We start from the raw sequence: 17,940 nt of genomic DNA on the forward strand, positions 1-17,940 counted from the left end.
GCAGCTGGGCTCAGTGTGAGCTGCAGGATCAGCCCTGCCTGCCCAGCACAGGCCCTGGGAGCTGGGACTGCTCCTCCTCCAGACTCAGAACACGGCGCAGTCCAGGGCTCTGCCTGTGGCTGGCTCTGGGCAGCACTCATGTGTGCAGGGGGAAATGACTGCCCAGCTCAGCCCTGAAGGTGCCCAGCTGGGAATTCAGAGCACCCGTGCCCTCCCAGGAATGACTGCCCTGCTGACCAGGAAAGCATTTGGGCTGGCTTCTCAGAAAAGCAGATGGTGCTCCAAGAGCTTTCCTGAGTCAGGGCCTGACGAGACGATGGGAGCAGCCAACACCAAAACCACACAGGCAGGACTCTTACTTTGCCATCATCCAGCCTGTCCTCTGATACTGAATCTGCTGCTGCTTCTTCCCTCTCTTCCTGCAGCACCTTTTCTGCACAGGACAGGGTGTCAGCAGTGGCAGCCAGGCTGGCTGGCTGATCTGTCCCTTCCACAGCCAGAGGGGCGGCTCGGGGCTGCCCGGCACAGCTGGGCACGTCCAGCCCTGCTGTGCTCCTTTCCCCCTCAGACAGAGGCAGCTCCTCAGCTGCAGAGGCGTCTCCTTCCACCTCAGCATCTTCTTTGTGCACTGCCTCATCACCAGCAGGCTCCTGCTGCTCGCCCTGGGCAGACAGGCTGCTGCCAGCCTCCACAGAGAGGAGCTGAGCTGGAGACGGAGGGCACGCGGCTCCAGAATCCAGGGAAGACTCTGCCACTTCTTCAGGGTACCTCGATTTTAAGGATTCCTTCTAGGCAGCAAGTCAAACACAATTATAGAGCCAATATTCTCTCTGGGGGAGGCAGGAGTCAGGAACAGCACAGGCTCTCCTACAGCAAGCAGCACAATCACAAATCTTTGGGTGACTTCAAGACCTGTTTGACTTCTTTTGACACAGTCCCGTTCCAAGGCAAGGGACTCCACTGCCATCATCTCATTCATTTCTCAGGCTCTGACTTTTTTTGATCTGTTGCTTTTTTATCACAGGGTGTCAGTGGATAAGAGTGGCTGTGCAAGCCCCTGTGAGCACCCACGTGCCCCACTGCAGGCCCTTTTATGCTCCCACATTGGATCTGTCCGGTGAGAGATGGAAATTTGTAAGAGACCACGACAGGACATTTCACTTGTGCCTGACATTTCAAGCAGAGGAGAGGAGGCAGGATCTCCATCCCACCTTCCAGTGGGACAGACTGGAGGGTGGGCACTGACTGACGGCACCACTCAGAGCTCAGCAAGAGCTTGTGACTAACACAGGAGGCTGAGAGATGGGGGAAGAACAGCCCCAAATTAAAGCTTAGTCACCCAAAGGTTCATCTGCCTCTCCCAGCAGCGGGGAGGCCACAGCACTGCCCAAGGAGAGGGGAATGGCCAGGAGAAGGCTCCCTCATCAGCATGCAAACAGAGCTGCTGGCACGCCCCACTTCCTCACTGTTTTATTAATGCCACGGTGTCTTGTCAAACACTCCTGCATCCTGTGCACGCCGTGTTCTGTACACTGAGCGCATATTTTAGCGGTGTATTTTTATCAGAGTGCCTCTGGAATGCTCTCAGCTCCCAGGCCAGGCTGCAGCACTCCTAGAGAACGTCCCGAGCGTGTCACTGCTCTGCCACACCTCCCAGGGGCTGGGAGAGCATCCAGCAGGGTGGAGAGGGCAGAGGAGTCCAGCTCCAGGCACTTCCCAAAAACCCTTTAGCTCTGGGTCTCAGCTGCAATCCCCTGGAACTGAGATCTCCCAGCCCCTGTCCAGCAGAGTCCCAGAGTCACCAACCAGCCACACGAGGCTCCCTGGGGACAGCAGGACCCAGGGAAAGGTGGGCACAGGGAAGTTCTTTAGCCACCCTTGTGCTTCCCCTTTTATGGGGATTAGGGAGGCTGGAAAGTTCTGCTCCCTTTGCACAACTTGCTTCAGAGTTCTCCTGAGGACATCCCACCAGGAGACCTGGCAGTGTCCACAACATCCCAAACGAGGCCAAGCAGGGCTCTGAGGCTGAACACAGGATCACACACACACCAAAAGGTATCAGCACACCTGCAATGCTGTGCACACAAAAGGACTTCTCTCCAGGCAGGTTCACCTGAGCTACTGAAATATCCCAGAATAATCTCTCTGGCTGGCAGAATCCTGTTTCAATGGCAATAACAGGCAAACCTTCTGTTAGCCTCACACCTTGATGATCACAAATGTAACTCTGCAGAAGAGGGACCGTGCCAGTCAGACCCACAGGAGGAGGAGGAGGAAGAGGAGGGAGGTTTTTCCTCCTGCAATAACAGACTAGAGATTTTCTCTGGAGTTCAGAGCTGGACAAGTCAGTTGGGTTATAACTGGCTTTGGGTGTTCTTTTCACAAGCTGTAACATTCTCCCCACCCTGAGTGGCACTAACTGCTGGGAAATCCCTGCCCATCCAATCACTGCTTCCAGTGAGCAGCACTGAACTTTAACCAGCAACAGAAACAAGCCAAGCAGCTGCAGACACACACCACAACACCAGGAGCTGCCTACTGCATGCAAAGCCTGGCACCCTGCAAGCAGGCCAGGGATGCCAGGGAGCCACTGTCACCTCTCCCAGGCTGGCAGCTTCTTCCTCAGGGCTCCCATGGGGCTGGGGAGCAGCACCAGCAGCACCAGCTGATGGGCTGCCACGCTCCTCCTGCTCCTCCTTGCTGTTCTCCTAGTTGGGGGGACACAGCCACTTGCAGGATTCCCCACCCCACCTTCCCAAGCCGGAGGACTCGCCCACCCAGGACAGGTCACCACCCACCCCACGCAGCCCCAGAGCAGAAAGGGAGCTCACAGGCCCAGATTCCCAAACATCGAGCTGCTGGATGTTTCACTGCTGCTTTTCCTGCTGGCCAGCTCCATGAACTCACTGCTCCTGCTCTGAGCTCCCTGTGAGCCGTGCCTGATGCTGCCTCTGCTCCACCCAACACCCTGGCTCAGCAAGTCACTAAAACCTCCTATTTCCTTCCAACACAGCCATCCAACCCCGACCCCTGGCAACATGAAGGCAGTTTTTGTATTAATTCACCCACTACTGCTTCGATTTCCCCCTTAGGACTTGCTACACAAATCCTTTCCTGCTGCTTTGCAAGGGAGCAGGAGAGAGGCTCGGGAGCAGCTGAGGCTCCTCCTAGGAATGCTTTTCTACTGCCATCTCATGGAACTGCAGAGGAATTCTATCTTCCAGTCGGGCACTGCTGTCTTATCAGGACTAGGCTATCGCCCATCTGGGTTAACAGCCTGGCTGTTGGGCAGCAATTGCCTTTCCATAATAGATTCCCAAAGCCCCATCCCCTCGGCACTGAAATGCCAAGACAGCTCTTTGTTCCTGCAGACATTAACATTTCAGCGAGGAACTGGGCCCCCACAGGCTGCTGTTGTCTGGAGATGAGAGAGTCAGGGCTCCCTTTGTCACATCCACTTTAGCATAAGCCTTTGCAGATCCTGCCCAGCACCCTGAATAGGTTCTCCAGCAAAGTACTTTACAGCTTAATTTTCCTGTGCTGTGAAAAGGATAAGGAAAATACTCTAAAACACTTTAAAAGAAATTAATTTGCCTTTCAGATACTGGAACAGGATTTTCAAAGCGGCGAGAAAGGATTAATGTCAGCACAAACAGTCGGGCCAAATCAGCAGAGCTGCTTACAACGCACTTCCCATTGTGCCCTTGTCATCCTAAGCCTGATCCCAGCTAAGGAAGCGCAGGGAAAGCACAGCCCCTGCACAAGGCCTTGGCTGCGCTGCATGCTCTGAGCCTCAGCCACGGGATTTATCCTCAGGCTGGCAAGAAAGGAGAACAGGTTTTGTGTGGGCACAGAAAAGGGACCACGTGCAGCCCCCGGGAGAGCTCCTGTGGAACCCAGTGACAGCAGCAGAGCATTCCCACAGGACACTCCCTCTCCCCTGCCCAGGGCCAGCACTGCAGCTGCCAAGGAGCCTTCCTCCACAGCCCTGACAAACAGGGAGCAGAATGGAAGTGCCTCTTCCTCACTGAGCCTTCCTCCACAGCCCTGACAAACAGGGAGCAGAATGGAAGTGCCTCTTCCTCACTGAGCCTTCCTCCACAGCCCTGACAAACAGGGAGCAGAATGGAAGTGCCTCTTCCTCACTGAGCCTTCCTCCACAGCCCTGACAAACAGAGAGCAGAATGGAAGTGCCTCTTCCTCACTGAGCCTTCCTCCACAGCCCTGACAAACAGAGAGCAGAATGGAAGTGCCTCTTCCTCACTGAGCCTTCCTCCACAGCCCTAACAGAGAGAAGAATGAAGTGCCTCTTCCTCACTGAGCCTTCCTCCACAGCCCTGACAAACAGAGAGCAGAATGGAAGTGCCTCTTCCTCACTGAGCCTTCCTCCACAGCCCTGACAAACAGGGAGCAGAATGGAAGTGCCTCTTCCTCACTGAGCCTTCCTCCACACCAAGTGCAGCAGCACCTCTGACCCCAGAGCCTTTTCCTGCTGCTCCCTGGACAAGCAGATTTCCCCCTTGCCTGCTCCACCTACCTGCCTTTATTTTCCCTGTCTGAGGATGAAGCAGAGCTCCAGCCTGGGCAAAGATGTCTCCTCAATCCCAGGTACCAAACCAAACCACTCCAAGCACAAATTTCCCTTCAGTGCCCACCCCACTGTCCCCTGTGGGTCACACCTGACTTCCCCCAGCCCCCAGCCCTGCTGCTGAGCCTTCCTCTCCATCACTCTGCTCCAGGTTGTTCCTCTCAGAGGAAACTCATCCCTCTGGCACTATTCCTGCACCCTCATGCCCTGGCAGTGCCTCTCCCACCTGGGCAGCCTCCCCTGCCCATCCCATCACCCTGGTCTCACCTCAAAGTCAAAGCTGCCTGCCAGGGCTTCCACATCCAGGTACACGTTTTTTAACAGCCTCGAGGTCCCAGGGAAACTCTGCAGGATAAAAAAAGAAATGGCCAAAAGTGAGTTCTGGCAATGCCACAGGAGGGATCCTCGGCAGTGAAATTGGGCAGCAGAGCCCAATTTCAATTGCAGAGCCATGGCAGAGCACCTCCAGCCCGTTCATCCTGGAATGACCCCATGGCAGGTGCTCACTCACAGGGATTACCAGTGAAAATGGGATCAGATGCTTTTGGGGACCAAGCAGCACAAAGAAAAGAGAGCACAAATGAAAGCCCAGGGGCAAATGGAACAGCCATTCCCAGGGGAGCACCAGCAGGCTTCAGCACTCTGCTTACAGCCAGGGCACACAAATACCTCATTTTCACTCTCTTCATCTTCATTTGTCCATTTCTCTGGCACTGCCACGTTCAAGGAACTTTTCTCTTCACAGATCAAATCCAGCAGGTTCTTGCTGTGGCTGGTGGGCTTCGGGATCTCTGCAGGCTGTGAAGGCCAGGAGCCAGGCAAGTGGGAGGTCAGACAACAGAAGAGGGGAGATAGAGACCCACTGAGACACTGAGCTGCTGGGTCCTGACAGGGAGGTCAGTTTCCCACCACTTAATGTGTTTGTTTATTTTTGAAGATATTTATATCTATGTTTTGCACACATTTTCCTTTGGTTTCCTTTAAGAGGTCAATTTCTTACCATTGAACAAGATTTATTGACCATCAGGTCACTTTCTAGTAATGAATAAACAAAGCATTCCACATGGTTGTAAACCTTACACTCACCAGGACAACAGATCTTTTGATTTTATTCTTCAGTTAAATTAGTTTATCAAATTGTATTATCTGCATTTTTTCTCATGTTTCATTTGGACACCAAATTCTACTAAAACTTAACACACTTTCTTTCCTCCTCAAAAGGTATTGAAACAATCCTTTCAACCTGCCAAAGACAGCAGAGGAAAGCTCACCACTAATTTAGCACTAGAAATAGAAGAAATACAATTTTTAACATACAACAGTATTTCCAAACTGACAGAAGATGACAGATCCTGCCATTTAAGTGTCCCCACACCTGTGACCCTTTGCAGTGTGCTTCCAGGGCACATTCCCAGGGAGGAGGGAGCCTCACCAGCGTTCCTTCCTTGGGGGCGAGGCTGGAGTCCACCACGTTCCCCAGGTCCAGGCTCAGGGCCCCGCGGAGGGCGATGGAGGAAGGTGGGGTGAGCCCACGGAGAGGAGAGAGGCTGCCCAGGGGAGGCTGGATGGGGGCCAGCTGGGAGCCTGGGGGCTAGAGGAGCACAGGAAGGTCACTGGCAGGACAGCACGGGTGTGCAGCTCACACTCCTGACCTTGGAACGGGACAAGGAGCTCCCCTGGGGCTGTGGGACCAAGCCTGCTCAGTGCCTCCCCACCCAGCCCACGGGACAGGGGAGGAAACAGGGTCTGAGTCACTCACACACTTTGCTTTCCAAATGCCCACCTGAGTGGGTCCTGAACACTCCCCTCCCTCCCAGACACACCAAGGGTGGGTGTTTACTACAGAGTGTCTTACAGCCAAAATCAAAGGTGATTGTGCACCCAGTGCTCCCACCCCAGCTGATTCACTGCCCGCCACCTGGCTCTGGGGTCACAAGGCACTCTGTGTGCTCGTCATCCTCTGCCAGCCCTCCCCAAAGCACTCAGGCAGAGCCTACTCACAGGGAGTTGCTTCAGGAGCTGCTTCTCCTTCTTGTCCTTCTTCTTCTCTTTCTTCTCCTTCTTTTCCTTCTTTTCCTTCTTCTCTTTTTTCTCCTTCTTTTCCTTCTTCAGGCTGCCCCGTGCCAGCAGCTTCTCCCTCTCGCGGATGACCAGCTGCTTGTAGTGCTCATCACAGGGGTGCTCCCATGTGGACAGGCCACTCTCAAAGTTGAAGAAATAGATGTCACCCCCCGCGATATCCTGGCTGCAGGACAAAAACAGCGGGGAAAGGTGAAAGAGCACAAATTAAAAATACAGCTGCACAGGCCAGAGCACCTCTGCTGATGGTGTGAGCACCTGAAGCTCAGGGAAGAGGAGTGTGCTGTGTCCAGGAGGCCACACATGTACCAGTGTGGGAAGGAGCTCTCCCAGGATGTCATACCCAGCTTCCCAAACACTTCTTCCCCTTCTTCTGCCACCCCAAAAAAGCGCTGAGCTCCTGATCCCCCACCAAACCCAATCCTCTGCCAGCTGGAAGCCATTCTCCTTGTCCTGTCACTGGGAATGCCCAGCACAGCTGCTCCAGAGCTCTCACCAGGCCTTCCACTCGGGGGGCATTGGGGTCACCAGGCACTCCCTGGCCAGCCACAGCAGCTCGGATTCCTTGTCAGGGTCAATCCCAATTGTTGGTGCAAAATCCCGGATTTCTGGGGAAACAGAGAGCAACCTGTGAGCTTGGTCTACCCCACAGAGCTAAAGCTGTGGGCACACTGCGAAATCCTGAGCCCAAAGCCAGCAGCAAAGTCCTGTGTGCCTGTGAAGCCAGGCAGGAGACAGGGGCAGTGAACTGGAAGTGACCTGCATGCCTGAATCCCTTCTCCCAGCCCCTGGGAAGACAGGCTCGCTCACCCTGTTCCATAGGAACGTAGGAGTCATTGTAGTCTTCTTCCAGAATGAGCTGGTCCCCGATGAGCACGGCTCCTGCCATGGGTGCCACTCCTGGCGTGGGGAGGAACCAGCACAGAGTCACAACTGCCCTCAGGAAAGGCAATTCCTCACCCCCTGCACACAGCACACACAGCAAAACTGAACCAAAGAGCCTCCACACACTCTTCCATGGGCTGTGGAAATGGAGAGCAGAGCTGAAGTGGAACAAAGTTATAATCAGAGCCCCCAGGCCTCCCAGTTCCTACAGAAAAAATGCTTCAGGCACTTCTCAACCAGGAGAAAATAAGCTGAAATGAGACAGGGAAGAAGGAGAAAGCAAGCACCTTTCCCAAAGCATTGCTTCGTGATTTAACTCCCAGAGCACACCACAGCTGGGCCCTTCCAGCCCACCCAGCATGGTTCACACAGCTGGGATTCACCCAGCTCACCCCAAACGTCCTCACCTGTGCCTCTGTGTGGCCACATTAGTCCAGCACGAGCACTGGGGAACCACAACTGCTGCTCAAACACACAACTGAATGCCAAGGTCAAACATTTCAGCCTAAACCCCCCAAATTCTCAGTGCAAAAACCATTCCCTGCTTTCCTCGTGAGACCCAGGGTGCTGTGGTACCTGCCAGGTACCCGCAGTGACAGCACCCAGAGCAGGATCACCACCTGTGACACGGCCAGCGCTGCCCTCTCCACCTCCCCGTGTCCTCAGCCCACTCTGTATTTATAACTCTTATGTAAAGTCTCAGAAGCAGCAACTAATCCTGGCCTTGCCTGGCGAAGCTATTCTCAGGAGATCCAAACCACACCAGCACTATGGAGCTCGCACCACTCCCCCTCCCAAATGTCCCCAGTCAGAGCATTTGGGTGTGGGCAACTCACTCAGGGCCTTCTGTTCCTATTTTCCTCTCCCAAAACTATCTCAGCCCCGGCTCCATTCCTGGCGTTGGCCCTGGGGGATGAATTATGGGCTCACTCCTCTCCTGGAGAATCTGCCTTGCCACAAATGGGGGGACCTCAGTGCTTGAGGGGCAGCTACAGCAGATGGGGACAAGGGGGAAAGGCTTTAAACCGAAAGAGGAGAATCTAGGTGAGATCTGGGGAGGGAATTCTTTCCTGTGAGGGTGGGGAGACCCTGGCACAGGGTGCCCAGAGAAGCTGCGACAGCCCCATCCCTGGAAGTGTTCAAGGCCAGGTTGGATGGGGGGCTTGGAGTGAGCTGGGATACTGGAAGGCCCATGCCCATGGCATGGGGTGGAAGTGGATGATTTTCAGGTTTGTTCCAACCCGAAAAACCGTTCTAGAGCTCTGTGCAAACAGAACCGAAGCCTCTGTGCAGCCGCCGACGCGCCAGCCTGGAGCCATGGAAAAAGCGCGGCTGGCAAGGAGGACAAACAGCTATGGTTGATAGGGTAGTTGAAAAAGTAGGAAAAAAAGCCATTTTCGCCCGTATCACGACAGCACCCACGAGACACAAGCACAGCCCGGAGCCCGCGTGTGGCGGGAGGCCGGAACCGCGCGGCGCGGGGCCGCTCCCCGCAGCCCCCGCTCACCGAGGGGACCCTCCCGGGGCCCGGGCCCGGCTCCCTGCCGCTGTGGGACCCCTCCCCGCCCGCCGCTCACCGTGGCGCGGGCCCCGTCCGCCGCCCCGCGGGTGCCGCCGGTTGCCGGGAGCGCGGGAGCCACCGCGGCCGCTGCTCCAGGGCCCGCCCCCTCCCCGCCATTGGCCAGCCGGGCGATGAGCGCCATCCCATTGGCCGTCGGGGAGGCAGGATGCATGACGTCACCGCGGAGGGGCCGCCGGGGGCTGCGGTTGCCATGGCGACGCGTGGGTACGGCCCGCGGCCCGGCCCGGTCGGTCCCGGTGTGTCCCGGCGTGTCCCGGTGGGGCGGGACGGGGCAGCGGGACGGGCACGGGCAGGGGGACCGGGCAAGGGCCGGGGGCACCGGGCAGGGCCGGGGCGGGTCTCTCGGTGAGCGCTTCCGCCGGCGGGCGGGCTTTCCGGGGCGGGTCCGTGCGCGCCGCCATGCCCGCCGCCGCCGCGCCGCCCGCCCGCCCCGGCGCGGCCGCCCCGCCGAGGCGCGGGGCGCTGCGGGCCCGCTGACCGCGTCCGCCGAGGGCTCCCCACGGCCATGGCGCCCGCCTGGCCCTGGCTGCTGCTGTGGCTGGGCGTCCTGCGCGCCCTCCCGGCCCCGCCGCGCATCCGGCTGCCGCTGCGGGGCGGCGCGGCCCCGCCGTCGGGGCTCCGGCAGCGCCGGGCGCCGCTGGACGCCGAGCCCGACAGCGCCGGCAGCTTCGTGGAGATGATCGACAACCTGCGGGGCAAGTCCGGGCAGGGGTACTACGTGGAGATGACGGTGGGCAGCCCCCCGCAGAAGGTGAGGTGGGAGGGGATCCGCATCTCTCGCATCCTCCGCATCTCCCTCATCCCCTGCATTCCTCTCACCCCCGGGGGCTGCGGGTGCCCCTCCGGCCCGGTGCGGGGCTGCGGGGCGCAGGGCAGAGGCGCTGCGGGTGCCACCATGGCTTCGCGTGCCCCTCGCCGCACGGCCCGGGCAGCATTCCTGCTTCTCATCGCTCCGGTGATGCTTTTCCTGATGCATTTCGGCTAAAACTGGCCGCAGGGGCCCGCCGAAGGTGACCCCAGCGCTCCCGGGGCTGCCCGGGCGCTCTGGGCGCGGTGGCCGGTGCTGCGTGTGCCTCTACGTGCGGGCGAACCAGGCTGCATCGCTCCATCCCTCCCTTGCCGCTCCATCCCTCCCTCCCTCCCTCCCTCCCTCCCTCCCTGCCTCCATCCCTCCCTCCGTGTCTCCCTGCCCGCTCCCGAGCCGGAGGATGCCGCTGGAGCTGGCGCGGGCTGTGGGCGGCAGGGGGTGGGATGTGGCTGCGCAGCCCCGTGCCCGCCTGGAGTGGGCACATGCAGGCACGGAGGAGCCCACGGCCGAGCCGTGCTTAGCACCTCCTCCCAGCACAGCCCCGAGCGCAGCTGCTGCCTGGCTCTGCGTGCTGCTCCCGGCCGGGGAAATTCTCCAGAAATCCTCCCGAGCTCGGCTTTCCCGGGGACCTCGTTACGGCTTTCACTGCGCAGGAGTTGGGGCAGCCTGGGGAGGCAAAGTGCAGGACAATGGGATGGCCTGGATGGAAAGGGAGCCCACAGAGCCGGCAGAGCAGGCGTTGGTGCGTCACCAGGCTCTGATCCTGCTCCATCTTTTTGTCAGCATCCCTCACATGCTGCCCAGCTCATGTGGCACCGTGTGCCTGCCTGCTGGGGACGGGGCGAATGCTGAGGGCCAGCACAGGACAACCAGCTCCTCCTCTCTTTTATGGATGAGACTGGGGAGGTTCCCACTGCTAAATTCTTTTGTGCCCATCCTGATCAGCAGCAAGTCTGGCCCAGGGGTCCAGCTCGGTGGTCGAGGCTCCAGGTTCCTCCAAGCACCGGGCCACATTCCCTCATGCCTGCCATCACCACTTTTTGGGTGCTGCCAGAACAGCCAGCACCCACACAGGCTCTGAAATAAAGGCTGGCTTTCCCCACGAGCTGGTTGTGCTCTCTGTGCGTGGTGGGAGAGAGCGATGGGAGCAAGAAGTGGACGGAGGGATGATACCACTGCCATGGAAATTGCATCTCTGGGAGCACTATTCTGTTGTCTCTGTGTGCCTAGGATAAATTGCCTGGCAGGGTGTGTTTAGGAGGAAAAAAAAAGGAGGAGATTATTTCTAAAATCTAGTTTTAAATGTGATTTCATCATCTCCTGCCTGCCACGTGTCGCAGCTGCCAGATAATTTCCGTGCGAACCACCTGTTCCAGGCACTCGCGTGTTCCGGAGCCAGCCACCCTTTGGGCAGCATCTTCAGCCTTGGATTGCTTCCAAATGCAAACGTGGTGCCTCTGTGTGTGTGTGTGTGTGTGTGTGTGTGTGTGTGTGTGTGTGTGTGTGTGTGTTTGTGCTGGAGCAGAATCCCTCCAGGCATTGCAATGGAATGAGAGAATTCAAATGAAAGAGTTTGACTGTGCCTCTGCAGGAAATTGGGAGCCTGTTTGCCCCGGGGTGGGTGCATCCTTCCCAAAGGCTCTCACGCAGCAGGGAGATGGTGATCCATCTCCTCACCTTTCCTTTCACCTTCCCGATGCTGACAAGGAAGTTTCTGTATCCCCTTTTGCTTTAATTTTGGTTCTGAGCCGTGCTGCGCTGCCAAGTCACCGTCAGCAGCTGATCGCTCACACATTCCATGTGCCCAAGCATGTTGGTTTCCCTGGCTCCCCAGAACGGGCTGATTCATAAACACACAGGGGAGAGGGGTGAGCTGAGCAGCAGGAGCCAGTGTTTTGGGAAGATGGCACAGGCTTGGTGCCCCAAGAGCAGCACACAGTTCTAGGGACACGCGTGGCACGGAGCCAGTGCTGCTGCTGAGGTGCCTGGAGGGGCTGTCACTTCTAGGAACAGGTTTCAGGCAGTGTCCCTGCCACACATGTCTTGGCCTCCCCAGTTCACGTGCCATGTCCTGGCCTGAATGGATGGCTGGGCTGAGTCTCAAGGATCTGGGTCCTCTCCACGTGGGTCCTGTGCGTGACCCCTTCAGCAGGATGGAGCCTGCAAGAGTAAAAGCCTTCCCTGCCTCCTCTCCCTGCAGCGTCAGCTCAGCAGGTCCTTCTCCAGGGAAACCAGTCTCCTCTGGGTGCCCTGGGGATTGCAGATGAGCTGTGTGGAGCAGGTGGCCCCTAATGGCACAGGACTGTGAACAGCCCTGGGAGTGCAGCTGCCGGGTTGCCAGGCTGTGTGGTGGGTGCTGAGCTGGCACCTGCCCAGGGTGGGTACTGGGGGGATGAACGTGCTGCTCTGGTCTTTACCCACAGCCTGAAACGTTCCCCTTGGCAGGGAGGTGGAGCTGGGGCACTCAGGACATGCCAGCCCCTGTCAGGGAGAGCACTCGGCAGCTGCAGCCGGTGCTGCTGCGATTAACACAAGCGCATTAACCTCCTTCCTCTGCCTCTGACTCCACAGATTAGGGGCCAAAGCCCTGGAGCTGCTGCCCGGGGTGCTGCTGTGGAGCAGCTCCTGGGTCTGGGGCCAGGGCGTGCCCTGAGCTCTGCTGCCCAGCACAGCCAGGAGGCTCGGACAGCCCCACTCCCACCCCGGTAATTCAACCAGGGCTATCCCACCAGGGCTATCCCACCCAGCCATCCCGCCCCTCTCCTCACCAGGGCCACAGGCACGGGTCAGCTGAGGGCAGGATCAGGCTGGCCCACTCCTGCTCTGCCAGTGGGATGTTTGCCAAGCGTGGTAATCTTGCCCAGGCAGGAATGAATCTGGAGCAGGGCTCTGCATATGGGTGGTGATTAGTGGGCACAGGGACCCGCGGGGGCTGCCCACCAGCCATCCTTCCCAGCAGCTGTGCCAGCAAATCTGCTCTCCTGGCAGGGGGAGCCTATGCACTCTGTGTTGCTGCTGCTTCTGTCTGGCCCCAAGACACCTGCCAAGCGGTTCCCGAATCCTGCCTGTGGATTTGGGGGCTGAGGCTGGGCCGTGCTGAACGAGGAGTCACGCTCTGTTTGCACAGTGCTGCATGGTGTTTGCTCTTTGTGCAACTCCCTGATGTCACTGCCTCCTGCTCCACCACCTCCTCTCCTCTCTGGACACAACAAAAGGGGGTCCCACTGCACTTATGAGCCTTCCTGTCTTTCTTCCTTCTCCAGCTGAATATCCTGGTGGACACAGGGAGCAGTAACTTCGCCGTGGGAGCTGCACCACACCCCTTCCTCCGGAGATACTACCAGCGGCAGCTGTGAGTATTCTGGGGGGACACAGAGCACAGCCTCTCAGGCACACTGCTTCTCCTTGCTGGAGGTCTGGCCAGACCCTGCCAGGTACGACCTGGCCTCTGGAATGGCTGGATGCACATAAACCCTGCTGGTCTGACTCGTGCCTTTGCTGTCGTTGCAGCTCCAGCACCTACCGTGACCTGCGGAAGGGAGTGTACGTGCCCTACACCCAGGGCAAGTGGGAAGGGGAGCTGGGCACTGACCTTGTCACCATCCCCCACGGCCCCAACGTCACTGTCAGAGCCAACATCGCTGCCATCACAGAGTCAGACAAATTCTTCATCAACGGCTCCAACTGGGAAGGGATCCTGGGACTGGCATATGCTGAGATTGCCCGGGTGAGTCCTGGCTGACAGTCCTGGATGTCAGCACCAAAATGCTTCAGCCTTGTCCCTGTTTGTCCCCTGGGGCACGGCAGTGCTGTTGAGGGGAGCTCCCCTGGGTGCAGAGAGCTTCTGGAAAAAGGAGAGCACTGACACATCCCTGTCCTGCCTCTGCTTTCTCCTCCCACCAGCCCGACGACAGCCTGGAGCCCTTCTTTGACTCCCTGGTGAAGCAGACACGGGTGCCCAACATCTTCTCCCTGCAGCTGTGCGGAACAGGCTTCTCTCCCAACGAGACAGAGGCCGTGGCCTCGGTGGGAGGCAGCATGGTGAGTCCTCCACAGGTGGCTGGGGGGTTCCTTTGTGGCGCTGCCAGCGCGTGGTGGCAGCGCTGTCCTGTCTGCTCTGCAGATCATCGGTGGCATCGACCGCTCGCTGTACGTGGGTGACATCTGGTACACCCCCATCCGCAAGGAGTGGTACTACGAGGTCATCATCGTCAAGCTGGAGGTCAACGGGCAGGACCTGAACATGGACTGCAAGGAGGTGAGCAGTGGTGGGACCTGCCCCACAGGCCCTGGAGGCACCCAGCATTGGTCAGAGGCTGGGAGGGGAGTGGGCTGGGGTCCTGCACCTGGGTCACTCCTCCTCTTCTGCCCCCCAGTACAACTACGACAAGAGCATTGTGGACAGTGGGACCACCAACCTCAGGCTACCAAAGAAGGTGTTTGAGGCTGCGGTGAAATCCATCAAAACAGCATCTTCGGTCAGTGAAACCTATCCCTTCCCCACAGGCACGGCCCAGGGCAGGGCTGTGGGCAGTGTGGCTGCCCCTCACCAACCTGGCATCTCTGCTGCATGCCCAGCTTGGCCCCGCTCACCTTCCCTTTCCCTCTGGTAGACGGAGAAGTTTCCAGACGGCTTCTGGCTGGGGGAGCAGCTGGTTTGCTGGCAGGTCGGCACCACCCCCTGGCACATCTTCCCGGTCCTGTCCCTCTACCTGATGGGGGAGGTCACCAACCAGTCCTTCCGGATCACCATCCTGCCCCAGGTGAGTGCTGGGCTGGCCAGACCCCGCCCAGGGAGAGTGGGCTGGAGAGGGCAGCGCAGGCAGGACAGAGCTGCCTCCCGTGCCCCCTGCCCTGACTGCTCCTCTCCCCCTGCAGCAATACCTGCGCCCCGTGGAGGACGTGGCCACCTCTCAGGACGACTGCTACAAGTTTGCCATCTCCCAGTCCTCCACCGGCACCGTCATGGGCGCCGTGATCATGGAGGGTTTCTACGTGGTGTTCGACCGCGCCCGCAAGCGCATCGGCTTCGCCGTCAGCGCCTGCCACGGTGAGCTGGGCCCGCGGGGAGGGCGTGGAGGGGCCGTGGGTGTGCAGAGACCAGAGCCTGCCTCCCTTTGCCACAGTGCACGACGAGTTCCGGACGGCCGCGGTGGACGGGCCCCACCTGCACTCCAACATGGAGGACTGCGGCTACAACATCCCGCAGACGGACGAGTCCACGCTGATGACCATCGCCTACGTCATGGCGGCCATCTGCGCCCTCTTCATGCTGCCCCTGTGCCTCATGGTGTTCCAGTGGCGCTGCTTCCGCTGCCTGCGGCGGGACCACGACGACTTCGCCGACGACATCTCCCTGCTGAAGTGACGGCCGAGCGCGGGCGCAGCCCCGGGGCCGCAGGTGAGGCAGCAGGGCAGGGGCCTCGCTCCGGGGCTGGAGTGTGGCAGCAGCGTGGGGAGCTCACACCCTGAGGACTCGGTGTCCATCGGGGCCAGCAGCCAGGGCAGCCCCAGCCCGGGCTCCGTTCATCTGGGAGCTGCAGCAGGAGCGTGGCAGCCGGGCGGTGGGAGAGCTCAGCAACCCCATCCTGGGAGCTGGGGGCAGCTTCTCTGCTCCAGCACCAGGACAGGACCAAGCTCTCCCACCCAGCCTTGCCTGGCTTGGTGGAGTGACGCTGATGAGCCATCCCCTGCCTGTCCCCCTCCATCCCTGTGCGTCCCTTTCCACCTTGCCCCACCAGGAAGCTGCCAGCCCAGGCTCTCTTGTAGGGAGCTGTGCTGCAGCTGTGCCTCCCCTGTGACTCCCTGCACTGAGCCAGACTCTGGGGATCATCCTGGAGCCATCCAGCCTCGGGCTTTTCAGAGACAGCCCTGAAGGGCCAGCCTGGGCTGCCCAGACAGAGCTTTCCCTCCTGCCCTGCTGCCCCTACACTGCTCACCCTTACATTTCCCCTGCATTTTCCTGCCTTCCCAAGCTGTACTGCTGCTGCTGCCAGCCCCAGGATTCCCTGCACCTTCCTGGGACAGGCAGGAGCAGGCACCCATCCTCTCCCCACATCACATGGGATGGGAAACTCCCTGCCCTGGCTCCCAGCATCAGCAGTGGCTGCCATGCAGAAGCCAGTGCCAGGAGTGAAGTTCCCAGCCCTGGCACCGGCTGCTCCCCAGCCCACCCAGCCCTTCGAAAGCCATAGGGGAGCCTGGGCCCCCCCTGCAGCCCCCCCAGCTCACCGCCGGCACATCCCATGGCACAGCAGCTCCTCCCTGCTCACTCCACACGTCCAGGCCTGGCTGTGAGACACCCTGGCATCCCGGGGACAGGCGGCAGCTGCGGGAACTGCAGCAGTTATTGTTTTGTAAACACATGGTTGTATTTATTTTTATTTTTTTTTTACGAAGTGTGTCACTGGTAGCGCAGCTGCGCGTTGAGAGCGTGTACAGAGCCGGTCCCACGTGTACAGAGCACGGCTGCCTCTCACCTGTACAGTATATCCATATATCTATTTTTAATTCTAGCCCTGAAAGCCACTGTTCCAACATTAGGGGTCGGTCCTGTTTTGTTTTGGAGTTTTTTTTAAATCTTTTTAGCCTTCTGCTCAGCCCTCGGCTACAGTGGGCACCACGCAGGACCAGGGCTCACCCCGCAGCCACGTGTGTGGTGGGAGCAGGTGATGGTGAGGGGCTCCCAGCTGGCTTGAGGAGGGGCTGCAGGGCTGGAGCACGCAGAGCAGTGGCTCACAAGCCCAAAGGACCCTGAGCACAGAAGGCACCTCTGTCCTCAGAGAGGATTTTCGGTGTGTGAGGACAACCCCTCCTCCCCGTGCTGCAGGATCACCGTCCCTTCCCCAGAGCAGACACCCGTGACCTTGCAGGCAGTGGTAGTGCTGTATTCCCTTGCTTCTCTGCCTCCAGCCTGGATAGGAAAGAGCTCAGACACGGAGATTCCACAACTGAAAGGCATCACTCCTCCCTGAACAAAGAGGGGATATCTGCTGTGCCAGGGCCGAGCTGGCAGCTGCCCTGTGGAACCACTGGGTCAGGCAGGGGCAGGCTGAGCACCCGCAGCAATCGCCGAGCATAGAGCTTGTTAATTAAACCCCGCAGCCAAACGTTTCTCTGGGAAGGCAGCGAGGGAGCCAGGAAACACAGTCAGAGTAGGAGACCAGCCAGCCCTGCACGGGGCACTGCCACAACAGCCCCCACACTGCCCCTGCTCACACAGAGCCCCCCCAGCCCCAGCCTCGCTCCAAACCCCATCCAGCCACTCCCTGCAAGAGGGCAACATTCTCCCCCCACCCTCGTGCCTGCCCAGGACCCCCAGGACCCCAGAGACTCTGTTGTGGACCACTGCCTTAAAACGCCCCGAGCGTGCGGAGCCGCCTGCCCTGCGGCGGGTGGGCACCAGGGGCTCCCCTGCCCGCGGGGCAGAGGGGCTGCCAGCAGTGCCCAGTTCCTGCCACAGACCGCCAGGAAAGGGGGGGGGGATTTTTAGAGAGTCATTGCCAGATTTTCAGCGGTGCTGAGCACCTCGCAATCCCACCGAGATCCAAGGAGAAAGGGCTGGTGAGCCAGCCCGAGCTTTAGGAGGAGGGACAGGAGGGGAACACAGGAATTTTGACAGGTTGGTTTATCCCGAGCTGCAGCGCAGCCGCGTCCGTCCACTCCCTCCCCGGGCCCGGGGACAGCAGGGGATGGGACAGGAGAGGGTGGGACCATGGGCTGTCGCTGGAGGCTCCAGTACTCTGTAACCCAGTGTCTATGTAAGAACAATGAATGTTAACACGGTAAATTATTATGACATTAAAATAAACGACCACGAAAAATCGGCTCTTCATCTGCAACTTGTTCACTGGCAAGAGGGGAAAAAGCAGGTGATGACTGGCAGGGATGTGGGTGAGGCATCAGGTCATGAAGAATGGCCCTAGGAGAGGAGCTGATGGGAGCTAAGTGGGAAGAGGTGGTTCCCAGCAAGCAGGGAACTCTGACCCTCATTTGGAA

At 59.0% G+C, this 17,940-nt stretch overlaps 2 protein-coding genes across 5 annotated transcripts in view; one reads left to right on the forward strand and one right to left on the reverse strand.

Annotated features, from left to right (window-relative positions):
* Positions 1-9,198, reverse strand: part of CEP164 (centrosomal protein 164) — a 30,488-nt gene extending 21,290 nt beyond the window's left edge. For all 4 annotated transcript variants that reach the window (XM_050983603.1, XM_050983602.1, XM_050983601.1 and 1 more), the window contains exons 1-7: positions 9,130-9,198; positions 7,478-7,567; positions 7,164-7,275; positions 6,590-6,833; positions 6,021-6,179; positions 5,258-5,386; positions 4,856-4,933 (exon numbers count right to left, since the gene is read on the reverse strand). In XM_050983603.1, the coding sequence (XP_050839560.1) occupies positions 4,856-4,933; positions 5,258-5,386; positions 6,021-6,179; positions 6,590-6,833; positions 7,164-7,275; positions 7,478-7,556 (801 nt within the window). In that variant the 5' untranslated portion in view covers positions 7,557-7,567; positions 9,130-9,198. The remainder of the gene's footprint in view (positions 1-4,855; positions 4,934-5,257; positions 5,387-6,020; positions 6,180-6,589; positions 6,834-7,163; positions 7,276-7,477; positions 7,568-9,129) is intronic.
* Positions 9,199-9,624: 426 nt separating this feature from the next.
* On the forward strand, positions 9,625-17,776 carry BACE1 (beta-secretase 1). Its single transcript, XM_050983475.1, has 9 exons — positions 9,625-9,885; positions 13,206-13,294; positions 13,453-13,669; positions 13,846-13,983; positions 14,066-14,200; positions 14,319-14,420; positions 14,556-14,705; positions 14,821-14,992; positions 15,069-17,776. The coding sequence occupies exons 1-9, from the start codon at positions 9,640-9,642 to the stop codon at positions 15,308-15,310; spliced, it is 1,491 nt and encodes a 496-aa protein (XP_050839432.1). The 5' UTR covers positions 9,625-9,639; the 3' UTR covers positions 15,311-17,776.
* Positions 17,777-17,940: the final 164 nt, after the last annotated feature.

This window comes from Serinus canaria, chromosome 24 (assembly GCF_022539315.1).
Source record: "Serinus canaria isolate serCan28SL12 chromosome 24, serCan2020, whole genome shotgun sequence".
Classification (NCBI taxonomy): domain Eukaryota; kingdom Metazoa; phylum Chordata; class Aves; order Passeriformes; family Fringillidae; genus Serinus; species Serinus canaria.